We start from the raw sequence: 23,858 nt of genomic DNA, 5'->3' as shown, positions 1-23,858 counted from the left end.
GGTCCCGAAACACCTATAGTAAAAAATCAAAATTATCTTCACTCATTCGAAAATAGTTTTTATAACTCTCAGGATCTTCATCTGCTAATTCAGAGACTAACTTCATTGCACCTAAATGCCTTCTTGTTGACCATCCTCGAATCTACCAACTTTTTTTTTCTTGATAGTCTTTTTTTAAGTTTTTAGGTATATAAGCATTTCTTTAGCTACATTGAATATAGCAAATTATAGCTTTGATGCTGAAGGCGCCATGGTTACTGCGATACTGTGGATTTCGCGACACTCATTTTTTAACAAAATTACTTTCGCATATATCGAAACTACTTTCGTGAAACTGAGCTCAACATGCATGGCACTAATTTCGTAATGTAAACTCGGCATTAATTTAATCCTGCTACTGTATGCTTGCTAATGTACAGAAAATTGGGGTGAATTAAGTTGATTGCGGGCATTACTGAAACAATCAAATCAGCTGTAGTCATAGACATAGATTATACACTTTTAATATGTCATAGATAGCATTTTGTAATTTTTGTATGACATGTAGTCGTGGAGTGTTGTATTTGTAAAGCACAAAATAAAATTGATTTGTGCAAAACATATTAGACCCAATTCAATTCAGCAAACTAAATTTACTTACTTTTTTTAGCTTTAACTTTAGGCTTTAGGATTTATTTTACACTAGAATTTTTATTTTCAGCACGAGAAAAAGTTAATTGTGAGGTAAAAATACAAATAGTGGTCTTTCACAAATTTAAATAAAATTTTGCAATGTTGAGCGGCTATATATGAAAATTTACTTAAAATACTTATTATTTTAGATATAATTAAAATAAATCGTCTGAATCATGATAGAACTTCCTCGCATTACACGAGCCTTAAGGGCTCACACACAGCTTGATAAACCTCGATGCTTGAAACCTCCAAATGATGAAGCAAACTTAATATTATTAACTAAAAATTTACAAAGGTGAGTTAATACATAGTTTAGTGATACCTCACTCACTCAAATTAATTTCGATTAATTTATCCGATTATCATAAGTCAGATAGGTGATGGTCAGTCTGCAGGGCAACTGTACTTTTTAATTATATTTTTTACGAAACAGCTACAGTATAGATACTTATTTAATATTAAAATTAATTCTTGACAGATTCAAATCATTCAGCGATATATGCACATACATACAACATAATGAACCCAATACAGCTGAGCTACTGAATCTACTGAGACAACTAAAAGATGCATGCAAACTACTCACGGGTGATCAGCCAGACGATATCATTGAGGACGCTGCAGTGCTAACATTGAGAATGTTTCTTGATCAAGACATAGTGATGCTTAAACATCTTTCACAGTTGAGGCAAACATTTGGATCTGTCGCATCCACTACTGTTAATAAAATTTGTGAGGTAAATAACAATCCTAAGATTGAATATAAGCTGTTGTTTTGAGTGCCTGTATGAATATCTATAAAAAAGATATAAAAATACTTACTGTGAAAGCTTGGACGAATTCATAGATTGTATATTCTGTTGTTAAATTAATTGTCATCTTAACAATGGTTTTTTAACAACAATATATCTTCTATCTGATCTGATCTGGTGGTAGGACCTGTTGTGAGCCCGCACAGGTAGGTACCACCACCCTGCCTATTTCTGCTGTAATGCGTTTCTGTTGGGGCAGCAGTTGTAACTATACTGATTGATACCTTAGAACCCAGATCTCAAGGTGGATGGCGCATTTACATTGTAGATGTCTATGGGCTCCAGTAACCACTTAACACCAGGTGGGCTTGTCCAACCATCTAAGGAATAAAAAACGGGTTATACCCGTTTATCTATCTCCCCCATATTTATGCCAAATCATAATAAATTTCAACCCATAACGAATATTATCAATCAATAATATTCTTATAGACTTTTAAATTTAACAAGCAAACAACCCATCTGGTATTGAATTATAAGTGGGACCCACAGACAAACCCACTACACTCATTATAAAATATAAGGTTGAAGTCTAAATGTATTATGTCATACCTGTCCTTAGTCAAATTGTATGCAGAGCATAATATTATTGCTTTGGGAAGACTCACAGTAAACCCTCTTGAATACCCAGTTTGTTAATTGCACTAAGCTATTACAGTAATACTAAAAGACAACTGGATACTTATTCTCCATTATTCGTCTCTTAGTTGCCTTTTATGACGTCCATGATAAGAGATGGGGTAGTGCTATTTGAGTCTAACAACATAAATCCATAAATGAAATGGAACAAAATTTTGAATATATTAAAGATCTGATTATGCTCACACTACATAATACGTTCTAACAACTATTTTGCATTATTACATAAAAATTGCTCACTTTACTTCCAGATAGTAAACCAAATATCAAATGATATATCCGAAGACACAAAAGAATACATTAGATCGGAAACAAATGGAACAGATAAAGACAATTTTAAAATTTGGGGAGAAAATATCCAATGTTATTACATTCCGTATAAACCTCCAAAAAGATTATTAAGCAAATTAACAAAGAAACCGGCTACAGCGAGCGCCTTTGTAGAAGATTTCTCAATGAAATACAACAAGGAAAATGTCAAAGTTAATGGTTTTCAATCACAGAGTACAACCAGGAAGACAGAACAAGAACCTAAGGTATGTTTTGGTTTATTATAATGGTTGGAGAGCAGATGAATTACCTATCTACCATTGGTCACTGTAGCTCTTAGGCATCATAAAATCAAAAGTATTAAAATTTTATAGTCCTTTACAATTTTTCAATTAGAATAAAGCATAAATAACCAAATTTGACTGGTAGTTTATAAATGACTTATGTAAATCTTACCATTTACAGTTTGGGAAAACATGGCTAGAAACTAAAGTAAAGGCACTATATGAAAATGAGTTAGGAATGTCAAGTGCAGATATATTACAATCTATGATAACATTCCTGAATTCTCCAAGAAGTAATGATGAGCTGCAGAACGACCTCTTCGAACTATTGGGCTTTGATAAATTTGAGTTTATACAAGAGACACTCGAACATAGGCGGGACATTATAAATAGCCTGAAGCCGCCCACACCACAGCCTAGCATAACAGAAAGTGAGATATTTATAAATTTGTTTTCGAATGAAATAAATAATTTTGTTTTATTATCTAAATTAATGTGCATTGATTCCTTTGTTACAATCAGCCTTAAATAAATTTAACTAGGTAATCAAGGTCAGAAATATCTTAGATTCTAATAACAATGCTCGTTATTTCGTCATATGTATCAATGCCGGAGTATACTTATACTTTTTTACTGGTGGTAGGACCTCTTGTGAGTCCGCGCGGGTAGATCCGCTCTGCCTATTTCTGCCGTAAGGCAGTAATGTGTTTCGGTTTGAAGGGTGGAACAGCCATTGTAACTATACTGAGATCTTAGAACTTATATCTCAAGGTGGGTGGCACATTGACGTTGTAGATGTCCATGAGCTCCAGTAACCACTTAACACCAGGTGGGCTGTGAGATCGTCCACCCACCTAAGCAATAAAAAAAAGAATACTTTAACTATAAGCAATATAAAAAATTTAATTTTGTTCTGTGCAGTTCTAGCTTAATTAACTCACAGTACACATCACTTGCAAATAATACACAATGTCTTTCATAGTTGCAGCTATTTTACCTGAAAACAAAATGCCACAGTACCTTTGTCAAGTATCTGTGCTTTCTGAACAAGAGAAGATGCTGGCCAAATTGGTACGGAAAGAAGAAAAGAAGGCCAAGAATTCTAGGAAAAATGACAATGATGATGATGATGATCAGGAAATTAATATATCACAATTAAGAGCAAAGAGGTAATTGAAGTTTTTAGATTTTATTTCATTTCTGGACCGATTTTTATTTTTTTATAAAATATAAGATTATACGATAAAATTGGGCATAAACTATTTTTATAACTGGATGTGTGAGCCCATGGACATTACAACACGAATTTCACCAACTTGATAATATAAGTCAAAATATCAATATCAAAATTTGCGTAATTACTGGTGGTAGGACCTCTTGTGAGTCTGCACGGGTAGGTATCACCACCCTGCCTATTTCAGCCGTGAAGCAGTAATGCGTTTCGGTTTGAAGGGTGGCGCAGCCGTTGTAACTATACTGAGAACTTAGAACTTATATCTCAAGGTGGGTGGCGCACTTACGTTGTAGATGTCTATGGGCTGCAGTAACCACTTAACACCAGGTAGGCTGTGAGCATAAAAATTCCCATGTAACATAAAAAAAACTACTAAACGATTGCCCATTGCAGAATAGCAGAACTTTCAAAGCCGATTGTTCCGTTTTCGGCATCGTCGCGATCGTCCAACACCGACCCGATTCTACAGAGGATATCGTACTTTCAAACTAAAGTCCAATACCCGAACGTGTACGACTCTTCGATTGATGCAAAAAATGCGGCAGGTTCGGATATGTAAACCTAAATAATAGCTTGGGCGTTGAAAGACTATTTGATTGAAGCGACAATGCGCAACATTTATCTTTGTAAATAAAGATGTGTTTTCTTTGGCATTAGCTTCAACAGTTCAATGTTTTTAATTGAACTTCAACTAATTTAACTTCATTGAAATAGCTGCAGAAGATTTTTTGTTATGGTATTTTAAACTTTAACAGGCTCTCCAGTAAAGTTGCAAAAATGTCGCTTAAACCCAATAGTATTTTACCCCTCAAACTGATTTTGTATGCAAGCAACACTGAACTACAAAATTGGGAGGGTGATCACCTAGGTATATGGTTATGATCAGTCCACATCTCTATTAACTCTAAGCTCCTAGCTTATATCACTGTCATTAGGACGACAAGCCACGAAATGTCCTAAAATATCCGTAAATTTCGGGTAAACGTACCTCCTGTATGCAAAAAATAGGGTTTTGAAACAACGCAAAAAAAGTTTTGTGAATTACTTTTTTTATAGACTTTGCGTTACTCAAAATGTCAGCCACAAAAATAAAGATTTAGCATTTAATCGTATTAAACAGAAAGACATCACTTTTGTTTATTTGTTGTGTTTTTCTTGGGGTCTCAATAATTCTAAACTATTCTTAGTGAATTATTTAACGAAAACTTATCGTAAAAGGGTGACTAATACATTAGAATGAATTGGAATATTGCGGTAGTTATCCGTATTGAGATCATAAACCATATCAAGATCACTTTTTCCCAAGAACTTATCATTATACAGGGTGTAGTGGAATGAGTTCCAAAGTCGAGATGGTATTGCTAAAGTAGTACTTCGATACTATTTCGACATTAGAAGCATAAATGCCTATTGTTTTCGGTATTTGTTATATGTTAGTATGCGCCTATGTACGAACGCCTTTCGCAACAGCAACGTCTTTCGGCGCTCGTGCATGGGCGATGTACGTACCGTTTGAAAAAAAAAAACTAAGCTATTAAATCAACTGTCGCATTGTTATACAGGAAAGTTCATTTAAATAAAGGTTACTCGTATTTCCAGGTTTTGTGTCCGGTTTAAAACTAATACTCCCCGAGAACGCCGCGAGGAAAGATCTCAAAGAATATGAAGAAGTCACAATACCGAAGAACGATCCGCCTCCATTAGAGATCGGAAACAAACGAATTCCTATATCCGCCATGGACGAGGTATTCTTTTTTTTTTTAAATAGGTCGTACTATATGCCCGTACGGGAAGGTATCGCCTTCATCATTACTGGTTCTGGCTGGTTTTAGAGGTGTACAGTCTACTCGTTAAGCCATTAGATATATATTTGTGAACAGACAAGTAGTATAAATATATGTATATCTGTAGTATCTGGTGAATCTCTGGAACAGCTGGACCGATTTTGACAAGACTTTCACTGATAGATAGCTGATGATATAAGGAGTAACTTAGGCTCCTTTTTTTAGACTGGGTTCGTCCCGTGGCGTCACCCGCAGTACTACAATAATCGCGGGTAGCATCGCGGGACTCAGCTATCAATAATAAAATTTAATGTTTCTGAAGCGAAACGAGGGCGGGTCGCTATGTTTTATACAACTCGTATATGTTTTGGGGAAACATGAAACGCCAAATTATTCTATAAATTCTATATATTTATTATAGAAAAGGTTAGCCAATTTATTGTCCCGATCATTCAGCCAATGCATGTATATTATTTAGTGCCCTCATTCACTTTGGTCTCGACCGTTGCAACCGCGATATGCACAAGACAGCGAGTGAAGATTCGACAAGTAACTCTTAACTATGTTTTTATTACAGATTGGTCAAATGGCATTCGAAAACATAAAAGAGCTGAATCGTATACAGTCGGTGGTGTTCCAAACGGCCTACAATACTAATGAGAATCTCCTTATATGCGCACCGACCGGCGCCGGAAAAACTAACATCGCTCTACTGACGGTTGTCCATCAAATAAAACAGCACATCGAGAACAGTGTTATTATGAAAAATAAATTCAAGGTGAGTTTACGAATTTTCGGCTTCTAGAAAGAGAGAAAGAGAGAGGGAGAACGAGACAGCGATAAAAAGCATCACTGCATAGTTTTAGTAGTAGTATGTAGTAGTTTTATTTTTCCAACTGAAAACACAAAGGTGCCATCCACATAGCATACAGCCTAATCTTTTATTTAAATATATATTTTATTATATGAAAAATGATAATATGAAATGAGATGAGATGATATGGGATGAAATATAATCTCAGTAAAATGGTAGTCATTTATTGAGATTTTTTCAGTGGACTTTTTGGAGGATCCCGAGAAGTTACGTCCAGCGGCTTTTTCATTTTCCCATATTTGTGCACTTTCACAGATATAAAACAGTTAATAAACCACCGTTATTACACTTTTAAATCTGAAGAAACACTAAATAGACGAAATAAAACAATTCACACAACCTCGCTCCTCGCATTCCCGCCAAAAAGTTCTGCATTTTTTTTTAAGTGATTTTATGACCTGGTAACTAGGACCTTTAAGTCATGTCTTATTTTAATTTATATTTTTATTTTTATGAAAAATGATAATATGGAGTGAAATGAAATGAAAATGATTAATTTGAGACGTTAATCAACTGGGATGAAATTAAATGAAATGAGATGATATGGAATGAAATATAATCTTAGTAAAATGGTGGTCATTTACTAAGAATTTTTCAGTGGACTTTTTGGAAGATCCCGAGAAGTTGCGTCCAGCGGCTTTGTTTCATTTTCCCACATTTGTGCACTTTCACAGATATTAAACAGTTAATAAACCACCGTTATTACACATTTAAACCTGAAGAAACACTAAATAGACAAAATTATAAAACAAATCACACAACTTCACTCCTCGCGTTCCCGCCAAAAAGTCCAAAGTCCTGCATTTTTTTAAAGAGATTTTATGACCTGGTAACTAAGACCTTTAAGTCATGTCTTATTTTACTTTATTTTCTTAATTTTATGAAAAATGATAATATGGAGTGAAATGAAATGAAGATGATTAATTTGAGACATTAATCAACTGGGATGAAATTTGTGAAATGAGATGATATGGGATGAAATATAATCGCAGTAAAATGGTGGTCATTTACTGAGATTTTTTCAGTGGACTTTTTGGAGGAACCCGAGAAGTTACGTCCAGCAACTTTGTTTCATTTTCCCACATTTGTGCACTTTCACAGATATTAAACAGTTAATAAACCACCATTATTACACATTTAAACCTGAAGAAACACTAAATAGACAAAATAAAACAAATCACACAACTTCACTCCTCGCGTTCCCGCCAAAAAGTCCCCAAAGTCCTGCATAGTTTTATTACATTACAGATTATCTACATAGCTCCAATGAAAGCTCTTGCTTCAGAAATGACAGCTAGCTTTGGCAAACGACTCAAAGGTCTAGGCATTCTGGTCCGCGAACTGACGGGCGACATGAAGTTGACCAAGAGTGAAGTACAGCAGACTCAGATGATCGTCACCACGCCCGAGAAATGGGACGTCGTCACACGGAAGGGAGCCAGTAAGATTATTCACTCGATAATATAAACATAATATTAGTTAGAATATTATTATTATTATTATTTTATTGCTTAGATGGATGGACGAGCTCACAGTCCCTTGATGTTAAATGGTTACTGGAGCCCGTAGACATCTACAACGTAAATGCGCCACCCACCTTGAGATATGAGTTCTAAGGTCTCAGTATAGTTACAACGGCTGCGCCACCCTTCAAACCGAAACGCATTACCTACCACCACCTCTAAATGTGTAGTAACAAATAATTTACATACATAAGTTGAACTTTAGATGAACGAGATGAATGGTTTAAATACAGGGGGCTAGTGACAATGGTTAAACAATGTCTCTAGGCATAGATTTGAAATGTACACTTATTTCTACTGCCAATTTCTACGGTGAAGCAGTCATGGTTTTTTTAAGGGCGGGGCATTTCAACCAGTTTCAATAGGACGACATTAACGTTGTCCATGTACTCCAGCAACCACTTCAAACCAGGTGGAAAGTGAGCTCATTTACAAAAAAAAAAAACAAAAATAAAGAAATAACTTTAAAATGAAGACACATGTTAATTTCAAGTTCACATATCTTTAGATCGGCAAGGATATTCGTACATTGCCATATAAAGTTTCTTATTATTCTCGACAGCTGACACAGAGCTGGCGTCAATAGTAAAGCTGATAATCATCGATGAGGTGCATCTCTTACACGGCGACAGGGGGCCGATAGTGGAAGCCATTGTCGCCAGGACATTACGACAAGTCGAATCGACTCAGAACATGATACGAATCGTTGGATTGTCTGCTACATTACCTAATTACCTCGATGTTGCCAGGTGAAAATATTTATTTGGTAATTAGTGGGAGTTTATCCGAAAACATCCTACCCCATACTTTTGTTAGAAATAAACATTCTCAAGGATCCAACTTATTTAATTAGCTTGTTTTAAATTACTTAATATACTTGGTTTATTTAAAAATTATTTAGGGCTTTAAAAAAAGCATAGAACATAAAAGGTCAATTTGATGTCCTAAATATTAAACTCTTTATTTACGAAAGTTTTGGAGTAAGGTCGCCTTTGCGGCATAGAGGTCGCCTAGATATTTCATATATAAATTTAAGCCGATCTGAAATGTTCCATCAGTGTATATTTACGTTTAATACTCAGTTACATATATTGTAGACTAAGCTTATTTTTTATAAATGTGCAACACCGGTATTAAAACAAACATGATGTTATTCAAACAGGTTCTTAAGAGTTAATCCGTATATCGGATTATTCTTTTTCGACTCTCGGTTCAGGCCCGTACCATTGGAACAACAGTTTATTGGTGTTAAAGAAGTCGGCAGTGGAGGAGGCGCTCACCTGCGTCAGGTACGATAACCTTATCAAATATATTTATTTACATTCGACATGGCCTTGGATCTTATAAGGTACATAATATTAGACATTGCCTATTCTTCATCTTATAAGGTACATGATCCTACGAGCTGGCGAATCGGAATCAAATAATGAATTCGATATTTATCGAACAACACATGTTTTTACAGTTCTCCAGATCTTAAGCTATCGTTCCGTACTCACTGACTATCTCGAGTAATGTAACGAAAGTCTTGTGAACGTTCGTCTACACTATAGAGGGTAGAGGTAAGGAGTACCATCTTGTACGGGGGACAAGATGAAACAGTGTCCGCCTGGAAACAGCAAGCTATTGTTGGAAGACTGACCGAAATAGCTCTAGTGTAGGAAGTAGAAATGAAATGATAGGGCGCTGTTTTTAAAATCCTTCCACTTGCTACTATGGCGCCACCTTAGTTGGCTCCCTTACAGCGGACACTTTTAATACACTGAGATGGTACTCCTTAGTTCTATCCTCCAAACTCTACACCCTTTACACTTTACTGGTGGTAGGACCTCTTGTGAGTCCGCGCGGGTAGGTACCACCGCCCGCCTATTTCTGCCGTGAAGCAGGAATGCGTTTCGGTTTGAAGGGTGGGGCAGCCGTTGTAACTATACTTGAGACCCTTAGAACTTGTATCTCAAGGTGGGTGGCGCATTTACGTTGTGGATGTCTATGGGCTCCAGTAACCACTTAACACCAGGTGGGCTGTGAGCTCGTCCACCTATCTAAGCAATAAAAAAAAAACCCTACTAAATGGCGTTAGTTGCTATTGTGAAGTCTCTATCGTTAGTACCGATATTGCCTGAGAAATGGCTCGCACCGTTTGTACATGCGGTCGGTATATTATCTACTACTTTTTCTATTGTAGATGATTACACGACGTATTATTGATTAGTATGGTTACTGGAACCCTTAAGTAGAACGAAAGTATGTAAATAAGATATAGTTAGTCGGAATCGGTAACTCCCCTAATGAATATCCAGATAGGTTACAATTAACGTAGGATTCCTGTGATCTAAATCTAAATTTGGTAAATTTTTTCTACGAACATTTTAGATGCAAATAATGAATGAGGTGTGCTACGATAAAGCCGTCGAAATGGTGCAAAAAGGACATCAAGTGATGGTGTTCGTGCACGCTAGGAATGCAACTCACCAAACTGCGCTGATATTGAAGGAACTGGCACAGAAGAAGGGTCATTTGAAACACTTCGAACCGGAAGACACGGGGGGCTTCCTCAAAGCCAAGAAGTCCATAAGTAGCAGCCCTAACAGACAACTGGGGGAGTTGTTTGCGAGCGGGTTCGCTTGTCATCACGCCGGAATGTTGAGAAGCGATAGGTATGTCTTATAACGTAGATACTTTATTTTAGTTTCACAGATTATTTACACACCAAAATCACATGAACGTGTAATGTAATATTACTGGTGGTAGGACCTGTTGTGAGTCCGCGCCGGTAGGTACCACGGCCCTGCCTATTTCTACCGTGAATCAGTAATGCGTTTCGGTTTGAAGGGTGGGGCAGCCGTTGTAACTATACTGAGACCTTACAACTTATATCTCAAGGTGGGTGGCGCATTTACGTTGTAGATGTCTATGGGCTCCAGTAACCACTTAACATCAGGTGGGCTGTGAGCTCGTCCATCCATCTAAGCAATAAAAAAAAATAAAAAAAATGTAAACTTTATCATCACAAATAATTATTTAAATAACATTTTGTATCTCCAATTAATCGATTCAAGAAAACCAATAGAAATAAGAAATATTGTTGTGGGCTTATCCCACATTCCACGCACACACATTTAGGTACTCATCACAATATAATACTTATATTATAATTTATTTATTTAATCAATTTTATATATTTATTTAATCGTTAAAGATCTAAAGCACATTAGGGTTTTTAAAACAACAAATTATAAAAATAAATAATAATAATATAAATAACAAATTCAATTCCTGCAAAAATAATATAATAATAATAAATTCAAAGTAACAGATGTAAAACGTCGTCATGAGTTAAAGTAAACTAGAGGTCCCGCAGTAGTCGAAATTCGACTATAATTAATTGGAATTGTAAGTTTGTACACTATCATGATTGTATTTTATACTTCTATAATCACAAATTTCGTCAAGACTACACTATAAAAAATATTAACAAAGACAAACAATGTTTAATCTATTCTCAATTTGACCACAGACGTCAAGAACAAAAGTTTGACAATAAATAGTATGCATGCGTGTGTGCGTCAAATACATGGTATGTAGTGTGTGTAATGTTTTCTTTATTGATTTAATGTATCTTTTATGCATTATTTAAAAAAAATATTAGCATTGTGCACTTCTTCTCTATATTCTCTATAAGTGTGGAAAATTTCATAGTCCTCCGTCCGCGCAATTTTCGTAAAAAGGGATACAAAGTTTTTGCTTCACGTATTAATATATAGATACTTTTCCTTTTCAATTAAACATCTAGTAAACACGAATCTCAATAAATCAAAAATAACGAGATAAAAAAAAGAACTTTTGATTAGAATGCGTGTTGGCTTGGAGCGCGCAGTGTACTCGCCATTAAAATATGTTTGTTTTTTATAGGAACATGGTGGAGAAATATTTCGCCGAAGGATACATTAGGGTATTAGTTTGCACTTCGACGTTAGCTTGGGGTGTCAATTTACCAGCGCACGCTGTTATTATAAGGGTAAGTTAAATAGAAAAAGTAAGGGTATGCTATATTAATTTTACCCTCGGTCTTCATTGACCACGAAAATTAAATATCCGAATCACATTAAGAAACAAGCTTCTTATACTGTTTGTTTGTGATCGTTTTTTTTTTAAATCAAGCATCTACACCCCGCAGCACTGATAATTACTGCCCTATCTAGGCAATCATTCATATATCTTTTTTTATTTTTTATTGCTTAGATGGGTGGACGAGCTCATGGCCCACCTAGTGTTGAAGGGTTACTGGAGCCCATAGACATCCACAACGTAAATGCCGCCACCCACCTTGAGACATTAGTTCTAAGGTTACTGCTTCAGGGCAGAAATAGGCAGAATGGTGGTACCTGCGGATTCAAAAGACGTCCTACCACCAGTAAAATCTATAGTATGTTGTATATAGTATGAACTAAGACTTTTAGGTCATGTTTTATTTTAATTTATATTCTTTTTTTTATAAAAATTTAAATATGGAGTGAAATGAAATGAAGATGATTAATTTGAGACATTAATCAACTGGGATGAAATTAAACGAAATGAGATGAGATGATATGGGGTGAAATATAATCTCAGTAACATTATGGTAATTTGCAGATATTTTTTCAGTTGACTTTTTGGAGGGTCCTTAGAAGTTACGTCCAGCGGCTTTGTTTCATTTTCGCACATTTGTGCACTTTCACAGATATTAAACAGTTAATAAACCACCGCTATTACACATTTAAACCTGAAGAAACACTAAAAAGACAAAACAAATCACACAACTTCACTCCTCGCTTTCCCGCCAAAAAGTCATGTCGATGGTACTATGTATATAATAATATGTATAGATTAATTAAATTTTCAGGGCACTGAGATCTACGATCAAAGCCATGGCACATTCGTGGACCTAAGCATACTGGATGTGCTACAAATATTCGGTAGGGCCGGCCGGCCGCAGTTCGACACGTCCGGTACCGGAATCATAATAACTACGCACGACAAACTGACCCACTACCTCAAGTCGATGACGAACCAATTCCCCATCGAGAGCAACTTTATCAATTTGCTGGCCGATAACCTCAATGCGGAGGTGGGTAGTTGAATATACAAACACTTTCTTGCTGGGCTTGCGCTGTCGTTACTCGAACTACGGGCTAGCTTCACAGAACGAATGTCGCCATTCATTTTATCTTTGTAGTATAAAGCTATGCTACCAATTAAAAGATCGGTCTCATGTCTGATACTAAAGGTTTTTGTGAAGACGCTAAAGTTACATTAACTGACGCTAGATGGCGCTGCTCGGCTATCAAAAGTCTCAAACTCAGTACTCATATAACCCGTCTACTTTAACAAAAGGAAATGCTGCACAAACCTAAGACGAATAATTAAATATATATTAACAGTATATTTATTGTACAAAATCCCTTGAAAGTAACAGATATTCGATACGCCTGCCAATTGTAATAAATTGTAATGTGTTATTATAATGTTATTGTATCTATAATGTATGTATAAAGAAATTATACAACCACAATTTTAAAAAAAACTAAAAATATGATACACCTTGTATACATTAAACCGCATGTAATAACGGTTATTTTTATGGATTAGAAATAAACGGGCTTAATTATTATTATTATTATTTGTAATGTTTTGTTACAGGTGGCGCTCGGCACTGTGACAAACATCGATGAGGCCGTTGAATGGTTGAGCTATACGTACTTGTTCGTGAGAATGAGAATAAATCCCCAGGTACTTTTATTACTACAAAAAAAATTATAAAAATTAAAAAAGAACCAATACAAATATTATATAGTTAAGAATGTTATCTTTACTTAAATGTACTTAGTTTAAAAACAACTAAAAGGCCTATTTTTTATGACATAATCAAGATGTTAGGATACAGGTCATTGCAGATATTACAGACTTGGTTCATGAAAGTCTTTTAAAATAAGGAAAGTCCCGCGGAATCTTCGGTGTACATATATTAACTTATACTATTATCTGTCATAGGTTTACGGCTTAACCTACAGCGACGTGCAAGAGGAACCGATGCTGGAGACTAAACGTCGCGAACTGATCACCGCGGCCGCCATGCAGCTAGACAAGACCCACATGATCAGGTTCAACGAACGCACCGGCGACCTGAACGTCACCGGTATGTCGCCTCTCAATCTTACCCAATTTCGGGTAAAAGTTCCTGCCACTTTTGTCCAAAAAAAAACACTTTACACAGAATATAGATAAAGAATCAGTTTGGTTGTTCCTCATAAAATATGCGTATCGTACGAAGTGCACAAGAAGGGCCGATGCACCCACGCGAGGAATGGCGACGTCTGGTGAAGCGCACCACCACCCGATGTGATGATCACGACCACACTACTAAGAGTGCATACGACTGAGAAGAATCCCACGAAGGAATTGAAGTTTGATCTCCCAAGTTTCATATCAAAACATGTTCAGTTATTCTCATCGCTATATTAATATATGGTAGTGTTATTTTCAACTACCCTCATTTCTCCATACCATTTTCCCCTACACTCATTCTTCCATAGTAAGTTCCGCCGAACTCTTTCCTCAACAGCATTTTCGCCCACCCTCATATCTCCATATCATTTTCACCTATCCTCATTTCTCCATAGCATTAACCCCTACACTCATACTTCCATAGTATTTTCCCCCCGAACTCTTTCCTCAAAAGCATTTTCACCTACCCTTATATCTCGATATCATTTTCACCTACCCGCATTTCTCCATGGGATTTTCCCCCACACTCATTCTTCCACAGCATCAATTTTATTGGGTATATGTTTATTAGATACGTCTCTATCTAAGAACTCATTGTTATCGATAAACAGATCTCGGTCGCACGGCGAGTCACTACTACATAACGTGTGAAACCATGGAGGTGTTCAACTCTATGGTGCGGAAGTCGATGACGCAGGGCTACGTGCTGGAGATGCTGACGAGGTGCTCCGACTTCCAACAGCTTAAAGTAAGTGCTTAATGATAGCCAATGCATTTTCTATACCTTTGATTTCATCATAGGAAAAGTGTAAATGCTCTTACATAAAAATATTAATTTCATTCAAACAATGAAAAATTTCTTATTGCTTGGAATATGAAGAACATAGTCAAATTAACTTTATACCAACACCTGAAACAATATGTTTGTTTTGATGAAAGGTTAGAAAAGAAGAGTTGACAGAACTATGGCAACTTAAAGATAAATACTGCGAATTGCGTATAGAAGATCCACCGGAGGACATACATTGGAAGATCAACATACTGTTGCAAACTTATCTATCGAGAGGACGCATCAATGGTTCGTCTTTGCAGTCAGATCTCAATTATATCAGTCAGGTAAATAATGAAAGATGTTTGAAAATATGAATAAAACAATAAGAGTAAAAGTATACTTTTTTTTTTTATTGCTTAGCTGTGTGGACGAGCTCACGGCCCACCTGATGTTAAGTGGTTACTGGAGCCCATAGACATCTACAACGTAAATGCGCCACACACCTTGAGATATAATTCTAAGGTCTCAGTATAGTCACAACGGCTGCCCCACCCTTCAAACCGAAACGCATTACTGCTTCACGGCAGAAATAGGCGGGGCGGTGGTACCTACCCGTGCGGACTCACAAGAGGTCCTACCACCAGTAATTACGCAAATTATAATTTTGCGGGTTTCATTTTTATTACACGATGTTATTCCTTCACCGTGGAAGTCAATCGTGAACATTTGTTGAGTACGTATCTCATTAGAAAAATTGGTACCCGCTTGCGGGATTCGAACACCGGTGCATCGCGTCAACACGAATGCACCGGACGTCTTATCCGTTAGGCCACGACGACCACAAATACCGTTTATATAATATCTGTGAGTGTGTGTGTGTGTGCGTGCGTGTACATGTACGCGTGTGTCTGTGGGTGTGGGTTTGCGTAACTTTTTCGTGTGTGTGTGTGTGTGTGTGTGTTTGGTTGCGTGGCTGCGTGGCTGCGTAGTGTTCGTGTGTGCATGTACTTAGCGCGTGTTTGTGTATGCGTGCGTACGTGTGTGTGTATGTGTGTGTGTTTACATACTACCACAACACATCTCGTTACAATTTCAGAATGCCGTCCGAATAATACGGGCGCTCTTCGAAATAACTCTACGCAAGAACAACGCGTACATGGCCGGCTTGTATCTGAAGATGGCGAAAATGCTCGAACTTCAACAGTGGGACTTCTACAGCGACATGAGACAGTTCAACTGCTTCACGAACGAGACTTTAAAGTACATCGAGTACCCGATGCTGAAGCCGGATCAGATCAGGGACATGGATTGGAAAGAGTTAGGTATGTATGTGGGCCTCTCGGTCGCTTTTTATCCCCGTTCCCTACTAGACGTACAGTAGTAATGTTACGCCGGTAAGAGTAACACCATCTATCGCCGAATAGTCGAACGAATATCGAAGGATCTAGTAGCATCTAGAACGGTCGAGAACGACAACGCCATCTATTGTCAGATAGCGGAAACACAATACTCGAAATGTGTGGAATATTCTCAATAAGTCTAGGGATGTGGTATCGGCTATAAAAGCGTTGCAGAGATGGCACGCAGTCAGTCAGTAATCGAAACTACTCGCAGCGAAACGGCGAACGGATCACCTGAAGCGAAGCGGAAGAAGCGAATTGAGAATTTTAAAGTGTTCTGTGTGTGTTCTAAGTGATAAATACAGTTTTAAGTTGTGCTTTGGTGGAACATTTATTTATCCCGAACCCCAGCGTGAAACAGTAATAAAAACAATTAAATATTTAAAAAAAAGTAGATTTCAGCATCAGCAGTCAAAGAAAATTGACCTTGTACGACACTTTTAAAAGATTTCTTTTCAAATAAACGGAAAATAAAATATAAATTTTGGCTATTTGATATTGATAACACAATGTTATTCAATCATCGTGGAAGTCTGCTTGTTCAGTACGTATTGTCTTATAGCCCAAGAGCCCGTGGGCTCTACCTGTATGTATTTGACCAGACCTGAATTTTCGTACATTGAGACCCCTATACCTACCATGCATGAGGTGGGAACTCACTGAGCTCAAAGTGGTCGACGCGCCGAGCGCTCAGGTAGGACAGATACCGATTTTGACGGATTTTAAATCCATTTGACCACGTCTGCCGTTTTGAAATTTTGAAAATATATGATTATTATTATCGGAGAATAAGAATGGCAGACCATTATCGCGCATTTTACTTTGTGGCAGACCACTTTGAAAATGCTAAAAAAATAAAATTTTGAAAGTGATTGACCAGATCTGCCATTGATATAATAATATGTTGTTTATTATAGTCTTAAAAACTTATATTGATCACGGCAGACCTCTACATTGCGTACACACATCAACATATAATAAAATCTTAGCTACTGCCCGGCCAGATGTATATTATGTTTTCCGTTCACTGTTTTAGAGGAATATAATTTACTGGCGATTTACTTTAGCAATGTATTTACCGAAATTAATATTTTTTTATATTCTATATACTAAACTTCATTAGTTAGACAATAAAAAAGTGTTTTTTTTATGGAATAATTATAAATAATACGGTATAATGCTGATCAAAAAATAATTCAATTCCTCATTTTTATCATTCAACATTTAACTTGTCAGCTATACAATGCCAAAAAATCTAGTGATGTAGATGATAGAAGGTTCCAGCTATTCGTTAGCAACTATAAAGATTCAGACATCAATGAAAATTATAGAAAAAAAATTCAAAATTTTGTAGCTAAGATTTTATTATATGTTGATGTGTGTACGCAATGTAGAGGTCTGCCGTGATCAATATAAGTTTTTAAGACTATAATAAACAACATATTATTATATCAATGGCAGATCTGGTCAATCACTTTCATAATTTTATTTTTTTAGCATTTTCAAAGTGGTCTGCCACAAAGTAAAATGCGCGATAATGGTCTGCCATTCTTATTTTCCGATAATAATAATCATATATTTTCAAAATTTCAAAACGGCAGACGTGGTCAAATGGATTTAAAATCCGTCAAAATCGGTACCTGTCCTACCTGAGCGCTCGGCGCGTCGACCACTTTGAGCTTAGTGAGTTCCCACCTGATGCATGGTAGGTATAGGGGTCTCAATGTACGAAAATTCAGGTCTGGTCAAATACATACAGGTAGAGCCCACGGGCTCTTGGGCTATTAGGTGTTACATGTTTCTTATATATAATCTTTCTTAGAATCTCACCTTACTTTAGATGGGTAGCGACATTTATGCTGTAAAAGTCCGTGGGCTACGGGAATCACTTAACGCCAGGTGGGCCGTGAGCTCATCTACCCATCTAAGTAACAACAAAAGAACACCGGGCGTCTTAACTTTTAGGCCACGGCAACTTTAATTTTCTTTTTTAGGAGATCTGATAAGGAACCCGAAGAACGCGCGTCACATGAAAAAATGCGCCGACGAATTTCCGTTACTTGAAATGGAAGCGACTCTGCATCCGATAACGAGAACAGTGTTAAGGATACGTCTCACGATAACGCCCAACTTCAAGTAAGTCACTGATTACTCTACGATATACGCTAGCACAGATTTTTGAAGTGAAACTTCTTTAGGCGCATGAGGGTAAAATTTTTACAGAACGTTACGCAGGTATGCAACGGAAGTGACATCAAACTACTATTGAAATTAAGTACTTGTCAAATGTCAGTAGTAGTAGTTGTTGTATTTTTCCAACTGGAAAGGCAAATGTATCATACCATACAGCCTAATATTTTATATTTTTTTTGTGAAAAATGTTAATAGGAATTGAAATGAAATGAAAAGAATTTGGAAAATTAATCAAATAGCATGAAATTAAATTACTCAATTCAATTGGCAAAATATTAGTCATTTACAATTTAGAAATCTAAACATAAAGTGACTGTCAAGACTGAGGTTTGAGATTGACATTTGACAGACTTTTGGCGGGAACATATCTTCCTTTTTCCCTTCCTCTAAGTCTCGGAAATCTAAAGTTTTAGATTTGTATAAATATAAGCAAGACTTATAAATTAGTTCGCCAAAAACGTTTCACTTCTGACATGTGTACTTTGTACGCACGCACATTTTTTTTATAGCTTATGTGGAAGGACGAGCTCACAGCCCACCTGGTGTTAAGTGGTTACTGAAGCCCATAGACATTTACAACGTAAATGCGACACCCACTTTGAGATATAAGTTCGAAAGTCTCAGTATAGTTACAATAACTGTGCCCAACCTTTCAAGCCTAAACGCATTACTGCTTCACAGCAAAAATAAGCGGGGTGGTGTTACTTACCCGTTGCAACAATACTGAGACCTTAAAACTTATATCTCAAGGTGGCGCATTTACGTTGTAGATGTAACCACTTAACCGCAGGTGGGCTGTGAGCTCGTCCACCCATCAAAGCAATAAAAAAAACTTGAACACTTCCTATATCGTCACAGATGGAACGATAAGTACCACGGCAAAGCCCCTGAGGCCTTCTGGATATGGGTCGAGGATCCCGAAAGCGACATCATGTATTACCACGAATATTTCCTCATCACCAAGAAACAGGTAATGAAGATCTTCTCATTCGCATTGTGTTACCTCATCGATGCGGCTTTACACTGTAGTCGTGTAGTCTCAACTGAATTATTGACCTAGCGTCAATAGCCTTTATGCTTTGCTGCTTAAATTATCTGCTAATGAGTACTTTTTTAACAATAACTATCCCCTCAACCCAAACGCGTGTTTGTATTCCATAAATGCTAAATTTGTTCTGTTTCGTAAATAAATTAACATAAAGAATTATTTGCTTAAGAATCGTTATTCCATAATCATTGACATCTCAAGAGATTGATCAATTTGATTTTTTTTTTGACGTTAAAAAAATTTAAGTTCATCTCACTATAAATTAGTTATAAAAACGTTAAGCTAAATGAATATGTGACTATGGAAAATGAAACATTTTAAAGTTTTTAAATTTTACCCAAAACTAAACTAAAAGTGATATATGTACTATGCTTGCTTAGGAACAAAAAGACAAACATTGCCACTAACTGTCATCGATAATTAAAATATTTTTTTTTTTTAACCCCGGGGAATCAATTTACGGATACCCGGTCGAGGTGGGTAACGGACCGGGCTATGTCGGACTCCGGCGCCTCCTGAGAGGAAGAAGGGGAGAAGAGAAGGGCCGAGGTCCTTCACCTCCCCCAATTTCTCACAGGAGAAATCAAACCTATAAAAGTGTTAAATTTGAATTTAGTTAGTAAATTTTGACACCATATTTCTCCAATGTCGTATTTACTTCTATTTTTCTCTAAGTCTTTTGGCCATGGCACGGCATCAGTTAGTTCTATTCTATTATTGTATCACAGTTCGCTTTACTGCATGCTTTTCATTTCACTCACAGCTTATTATGTAGAATTTTACATCGATACATCAGAACCAAAAAGGTCACATGTCTAAATTCAATATCAGTTTCAAACTACAATATCTTATTTTAAATCAATTTGATAATAATTAATTTGTAAAACGAAATCTCATTAGACATGTCACTCAAAGAAACTGACCAAATGCAGTTTTCTGAAAACAGAAAAACGCTCTGATAATTAATTCAACAGCGCTTAATTGAAACTGGTTCCAATACGTTCTGATGTATCGCTGTGCAGTTTCAGAGGACAATAAGAATGTCCCAATTAAAATGTTCGTAAAACTTCAGGTAATCATGAACGAGCCACAAGAGTTGATTATAACGATTCCAATTCAAGAACCTTTGCCGCCACAGTACTACATCAGAGCGACGTCAGAAAGGTTAACATTGTATTTCTTATCAAAACCAACTGAACGACTTATATTAGTACATTTATTTTAAATTTCTGAATATATTTGTGGGCACTTTTCTTTATTACTTCTTTAATTCACTATTCACACTATCTGTTGACGATCCAAGTAAAACTACGTGCCCAAAAGAGGAAACAAAATTTGTGGTAAAAAAAACTAAAAAACACGGTGCCAGTCATTAAAACGATAACTTGTGAATATTGTTAATCGATCTATATATAAAACTCTCACGAGTTTGAAAATTCAAAAGCGCATCAGGGAACTTCGGAGTGAGTCCATAAGTCTATCATTTTCTCAATTCCAAAAATATTAAACTCAACATAATATTATGTTATTTTGAATATGTCCTAGATTTATTTCAAGATAATCGACCTACTAAATGCCTCATCGTATTTTGAAGACGTGTTGTTTTATAACTGTATATTTAAATAACCACTGTCTACGATGCTCTCAGAGTAGCCGAGAATAGGACGAGGTGGCACAACATCATCATTAGAACTAACCCTCTAACCCACAGACACAGCTCACTGAGTTTCTCGCCGGATCTTCTCAGTGGGTCGCGTTTCCGATCCGGTGGTAGATTTTGCGAAGCACTGCTCTTGCTAGGGCCAGTGTTAGCAACTCTCCGGTTTGAGCCCCGTGAGCTCACCTACAAACGTTAGGGTGAAGCTGAAATAGCCTCTCTAGGTTATCAGCATAGGTAGGAAAAATTTTTTTTAGAACGAAACTGAAGGAAGAGGAGCTTAATATCCCTCTAAGAACCCTATAACACAGAAGAATATTCCTTATAGAAATATAAACTTTAAATGTTAGTGTTCTCACAGATGGGTCGGCTCAGAGAGCGTGCTGCCGCTGACGTTCCAACACTTGATCCTACCTGAAACTCATCCACCTCACACGGGTAAGGAATCTAATGCTCGTATCTTTAGACGTTTCGTAAAATAGTCCTCCACTCTTAACTCATCCGATGATGCTCGAGAATTCCCTCCAAACTTACTCGAATTTGGTATTTTTAGTCGACCATTACAATATTCCTCAACTGTCCTCGAGTGAGGTAATAATGATGAAAATTTGATCAAGCTAGCATCAAACCCATAGAGTTCTGTAGTCTATGGTCATTGTTTAATGTCAAAGTCAAGCTGCCGCTGTCTGTTTGACACTAGATGAACTTGTTTGATGTTTTGGTTGCTGAGTTATTCGTAAATATGTGTGCGTGCGGTAAATCTGAAAGTGTATTATTTATTTTCTAACCTATCATTATTTTAGATTTCGGATCCGGCTTTGTATTTTTATTCACCGCTTTTATGTGATTTTGGTTGCATCCTGTTGTTGAAGTGCTTTTCCACAACCACCAGTTTATTATTATATAAATAAAACTTATAATCGCATTGACTTTATTTATCAGGTAGTAAGCAAAATATGACTCTTATGTAGGTAAATAAAATAAAGAGTTTCAAATGTCTAACCTCGAACTATTTACTTTATTAATAAATATTATCAAACTTAAATTATCAAAATATGCGCGAATCATGCACAGATCCAGGCCATTGCACAACAATATCATATATTTCCATTTGCGGTCCACATACTATTTGGACATTGATAGAAAACCAGCCTTGAGGAACGTTCAAGGTACGTCGCGACGTACCTTAACTTGACAGTTCGGTCACTTCACTCCGGTTAGGAAATTTTTCCAAGGACGTTTGAGTGGAGTTTATTTTTACGACTAATCATACCAAAACGCGCGTTGGAGGTTGAGTCGAGTCGAGTTACGCTCGTGTGAACGACTAAAGATACGGGTGTAAATCACTGTTTAATTATTATTTATCTATACTTCTATAGGTATACTAATATTATAAAGAGGAAAGATTTGTTTCTTTGTTTGTATTGAATAGGCGCCGAAACTACTGAACCGATTTGAAAAATACTTTCACTGTTTGGAAGCTACACTATTCCCGAGTGACAGAGGCTATAAACTTTGTTGAAAAAAAATTAGGGATCCTTACTAAAACTCCAATAATGTAACCCAAAGTGTAAAAAAATTACCTAAAATATTCTTTACATCGCGTGCCCTGCGAAAACTATTGATGATAGAATAAAATAATGTACTACGACTTTGTAGAACACATTATTATTTACAAAAAGTGTCGCGACAGCATATGTCTAACTATTATAGTTATGCCGCAACAAGTGTTCTTTTATTTAAAAAATAAAACAACGTCAAATATCGTTGACATTTTTGTTAAAGACCTGAGCGGAGCCGGAGCAGGCCGCTAGTTATTTAATAATTGTGTTGTAAAGGCACGTAATTGAATTTTAACAAATAATGTTCTTAAGACAGTACGACTAACCCCATCTGTCGTCAAATAGCAGAAAAATGATATTGATACAAGTCTTGAATGCTCTGGAACATTGTAAACATAGTCGAAACGACAATAAAAGGGTGGCATATGGATGTCATGAACCAACGAACGGAGCATCTCAAGAAAGCCAAGAAGTGATACAAAAACACTAGTCATTTTATTTAAACTAGTGGTCCCCCGGTGGTCGAAGTTATAATTAATTGAAAATATAAGTTTTTACACTGTAATGATTATATTGTCAAAGACTATTTATACTTCTATAATCACAGATTTCGCCAAGACTAACAAATATTAATAAAGACAAACCATAATTAATTTATTCTGAATTTGACCACAGACTATAAGCAATAAGAAAAGTTTGACAATAAACAAATAGTATGCATGCGTGTGTGTCAAATATATGGTAGTACGTGTAATGTTTTTTTTTTCTCAATAGAAAAATGAAATCAATATTGAAAATTAAAATCAATATTTAATGTATTTTTATGCATAAATATATATTCTGCACTCCTCTATATCGACGCTTGAA

General features: G+C 36.3%; 1 protein-coding gene across 2 annotated transcripts in view; it reads left to right on the top strand.

Annotated features, from left to right (window-relative positions):
• Positions 1 to 522: 522 nt before the first annotated feature.
• The window catches only part of obe (activating signal cointegrator 1 complex subunit obelus), a 39,450-nt gene continuing 16,114 nt past the window's right edge, over positions 523 to 23,858 (top strand). Inside the window, exons 1-24 of one of the 2 annotated variants that reach the window (XM_089728525.1) lie at positions 523 to 723; positions 822 to 970; positions 1,154 to 1,412; positions 2,378 to 2,662; positions 2,862 to 3,111; positions 3,669 to 3,849; positions 4,308 to 4,459; positions 5,514 to 5,659; positions 6,276 to 6,476; positions 7,821 to 8,013; positions 8,658 to 8,844; positions 9,258 to 9,384; positions 10,469 to 10,752; positions 12,008 to 12,113; positions 12,978 to 13,202; positions 13,775 to 13,864; positions 14,126 to 14,270; positions 14,971 to 15,107; positions 15,299 to 15,475; positions 16,228 to 16,453; positions 18,526 to 18,667; positions 19,583 to 19,694; positions 20,845 to 20,936; positions 21,791 to 21,867. In XM_089728525.1, coding sequence (XP_089584651.1) covers positions 849 to 970; positions 1,154 to 1,412; positions 2,378 to 2,662; positions 2,862 to 3,111; positions 3,669 to 3,849; positions 4,308 to 4,459; positions 5,514 to 5,659; positions 6,276 to 6,476; positions 7,821 to 8,013; positions 8,658 to 8,844; positions 9,258 to 9,384; positions 10,469 to 10,752; positions 12,008 to 12,113; positions 12,978 to 13,202; positions 13,775 to 13,864; positions 14,126 to 14,270; positions 14,971 to 15,107; positions 15,299 to 15,475; positions 16,228 to 16,453; positions 18,526 to 18,667; positions 19,583 to 19,694; positions 20,845 to 20,936; positions 21,791 to 21,867 — 3,916 coding nt within the window. In that variant the 5' untranslated portion in view covers positions 523 to 723; positions 822 to 848. Of the gene's footprint in view, positions 724 to 821; positions 971 to 1,153; positions 1,413 to 2,377; positions 2,663 to 2,861; positions 3,112 to 3,662; positions 3,850 to 4,307; positions 4,460 to 5,513; positions 5,660 to 6,275; positions 6,477 to 7,820; positions 8,014 to 8,657; positions 8,845 to 9,257; positions 9,385 to 10,468; positions 10,753 to 12,007; positions 12,114 to 12,977; positions 13,203 to 13,774; positions 13,865 to 14,125; positions 14,271 to 14,970; positions 15,108 to 15,298; positions 15,476 to 16,227; positions 16,454 to 18,525; positions 18,668 to 19,582; positions 19,695 to 20,844; positions 20,937 to 21,790; positions 21,868 to 23,858 lie in introns of both variants that reach the window. The other variant, XM_028184291.2, reaches the window with a different exon arrangement.

The sequence above is a fragment of the Bombyx mandarina genome, chromosome 07 (genome assembly GCF_030267445.1).
Source record: "Bombyx mandarina strain Sakado chromosome 07, ASM3026744v2".
Lineage (NCBI taxonomy): Eukaryota > Metazoa > Arthropoda > Insecta > Lepidoptera > Bombycidae > Bombyx > Bombyx mandarina.
Note: the sequence above shows the minus strand (reverse complement) of the source record. Positions and strands in the feature narration are given on the sequence as shown.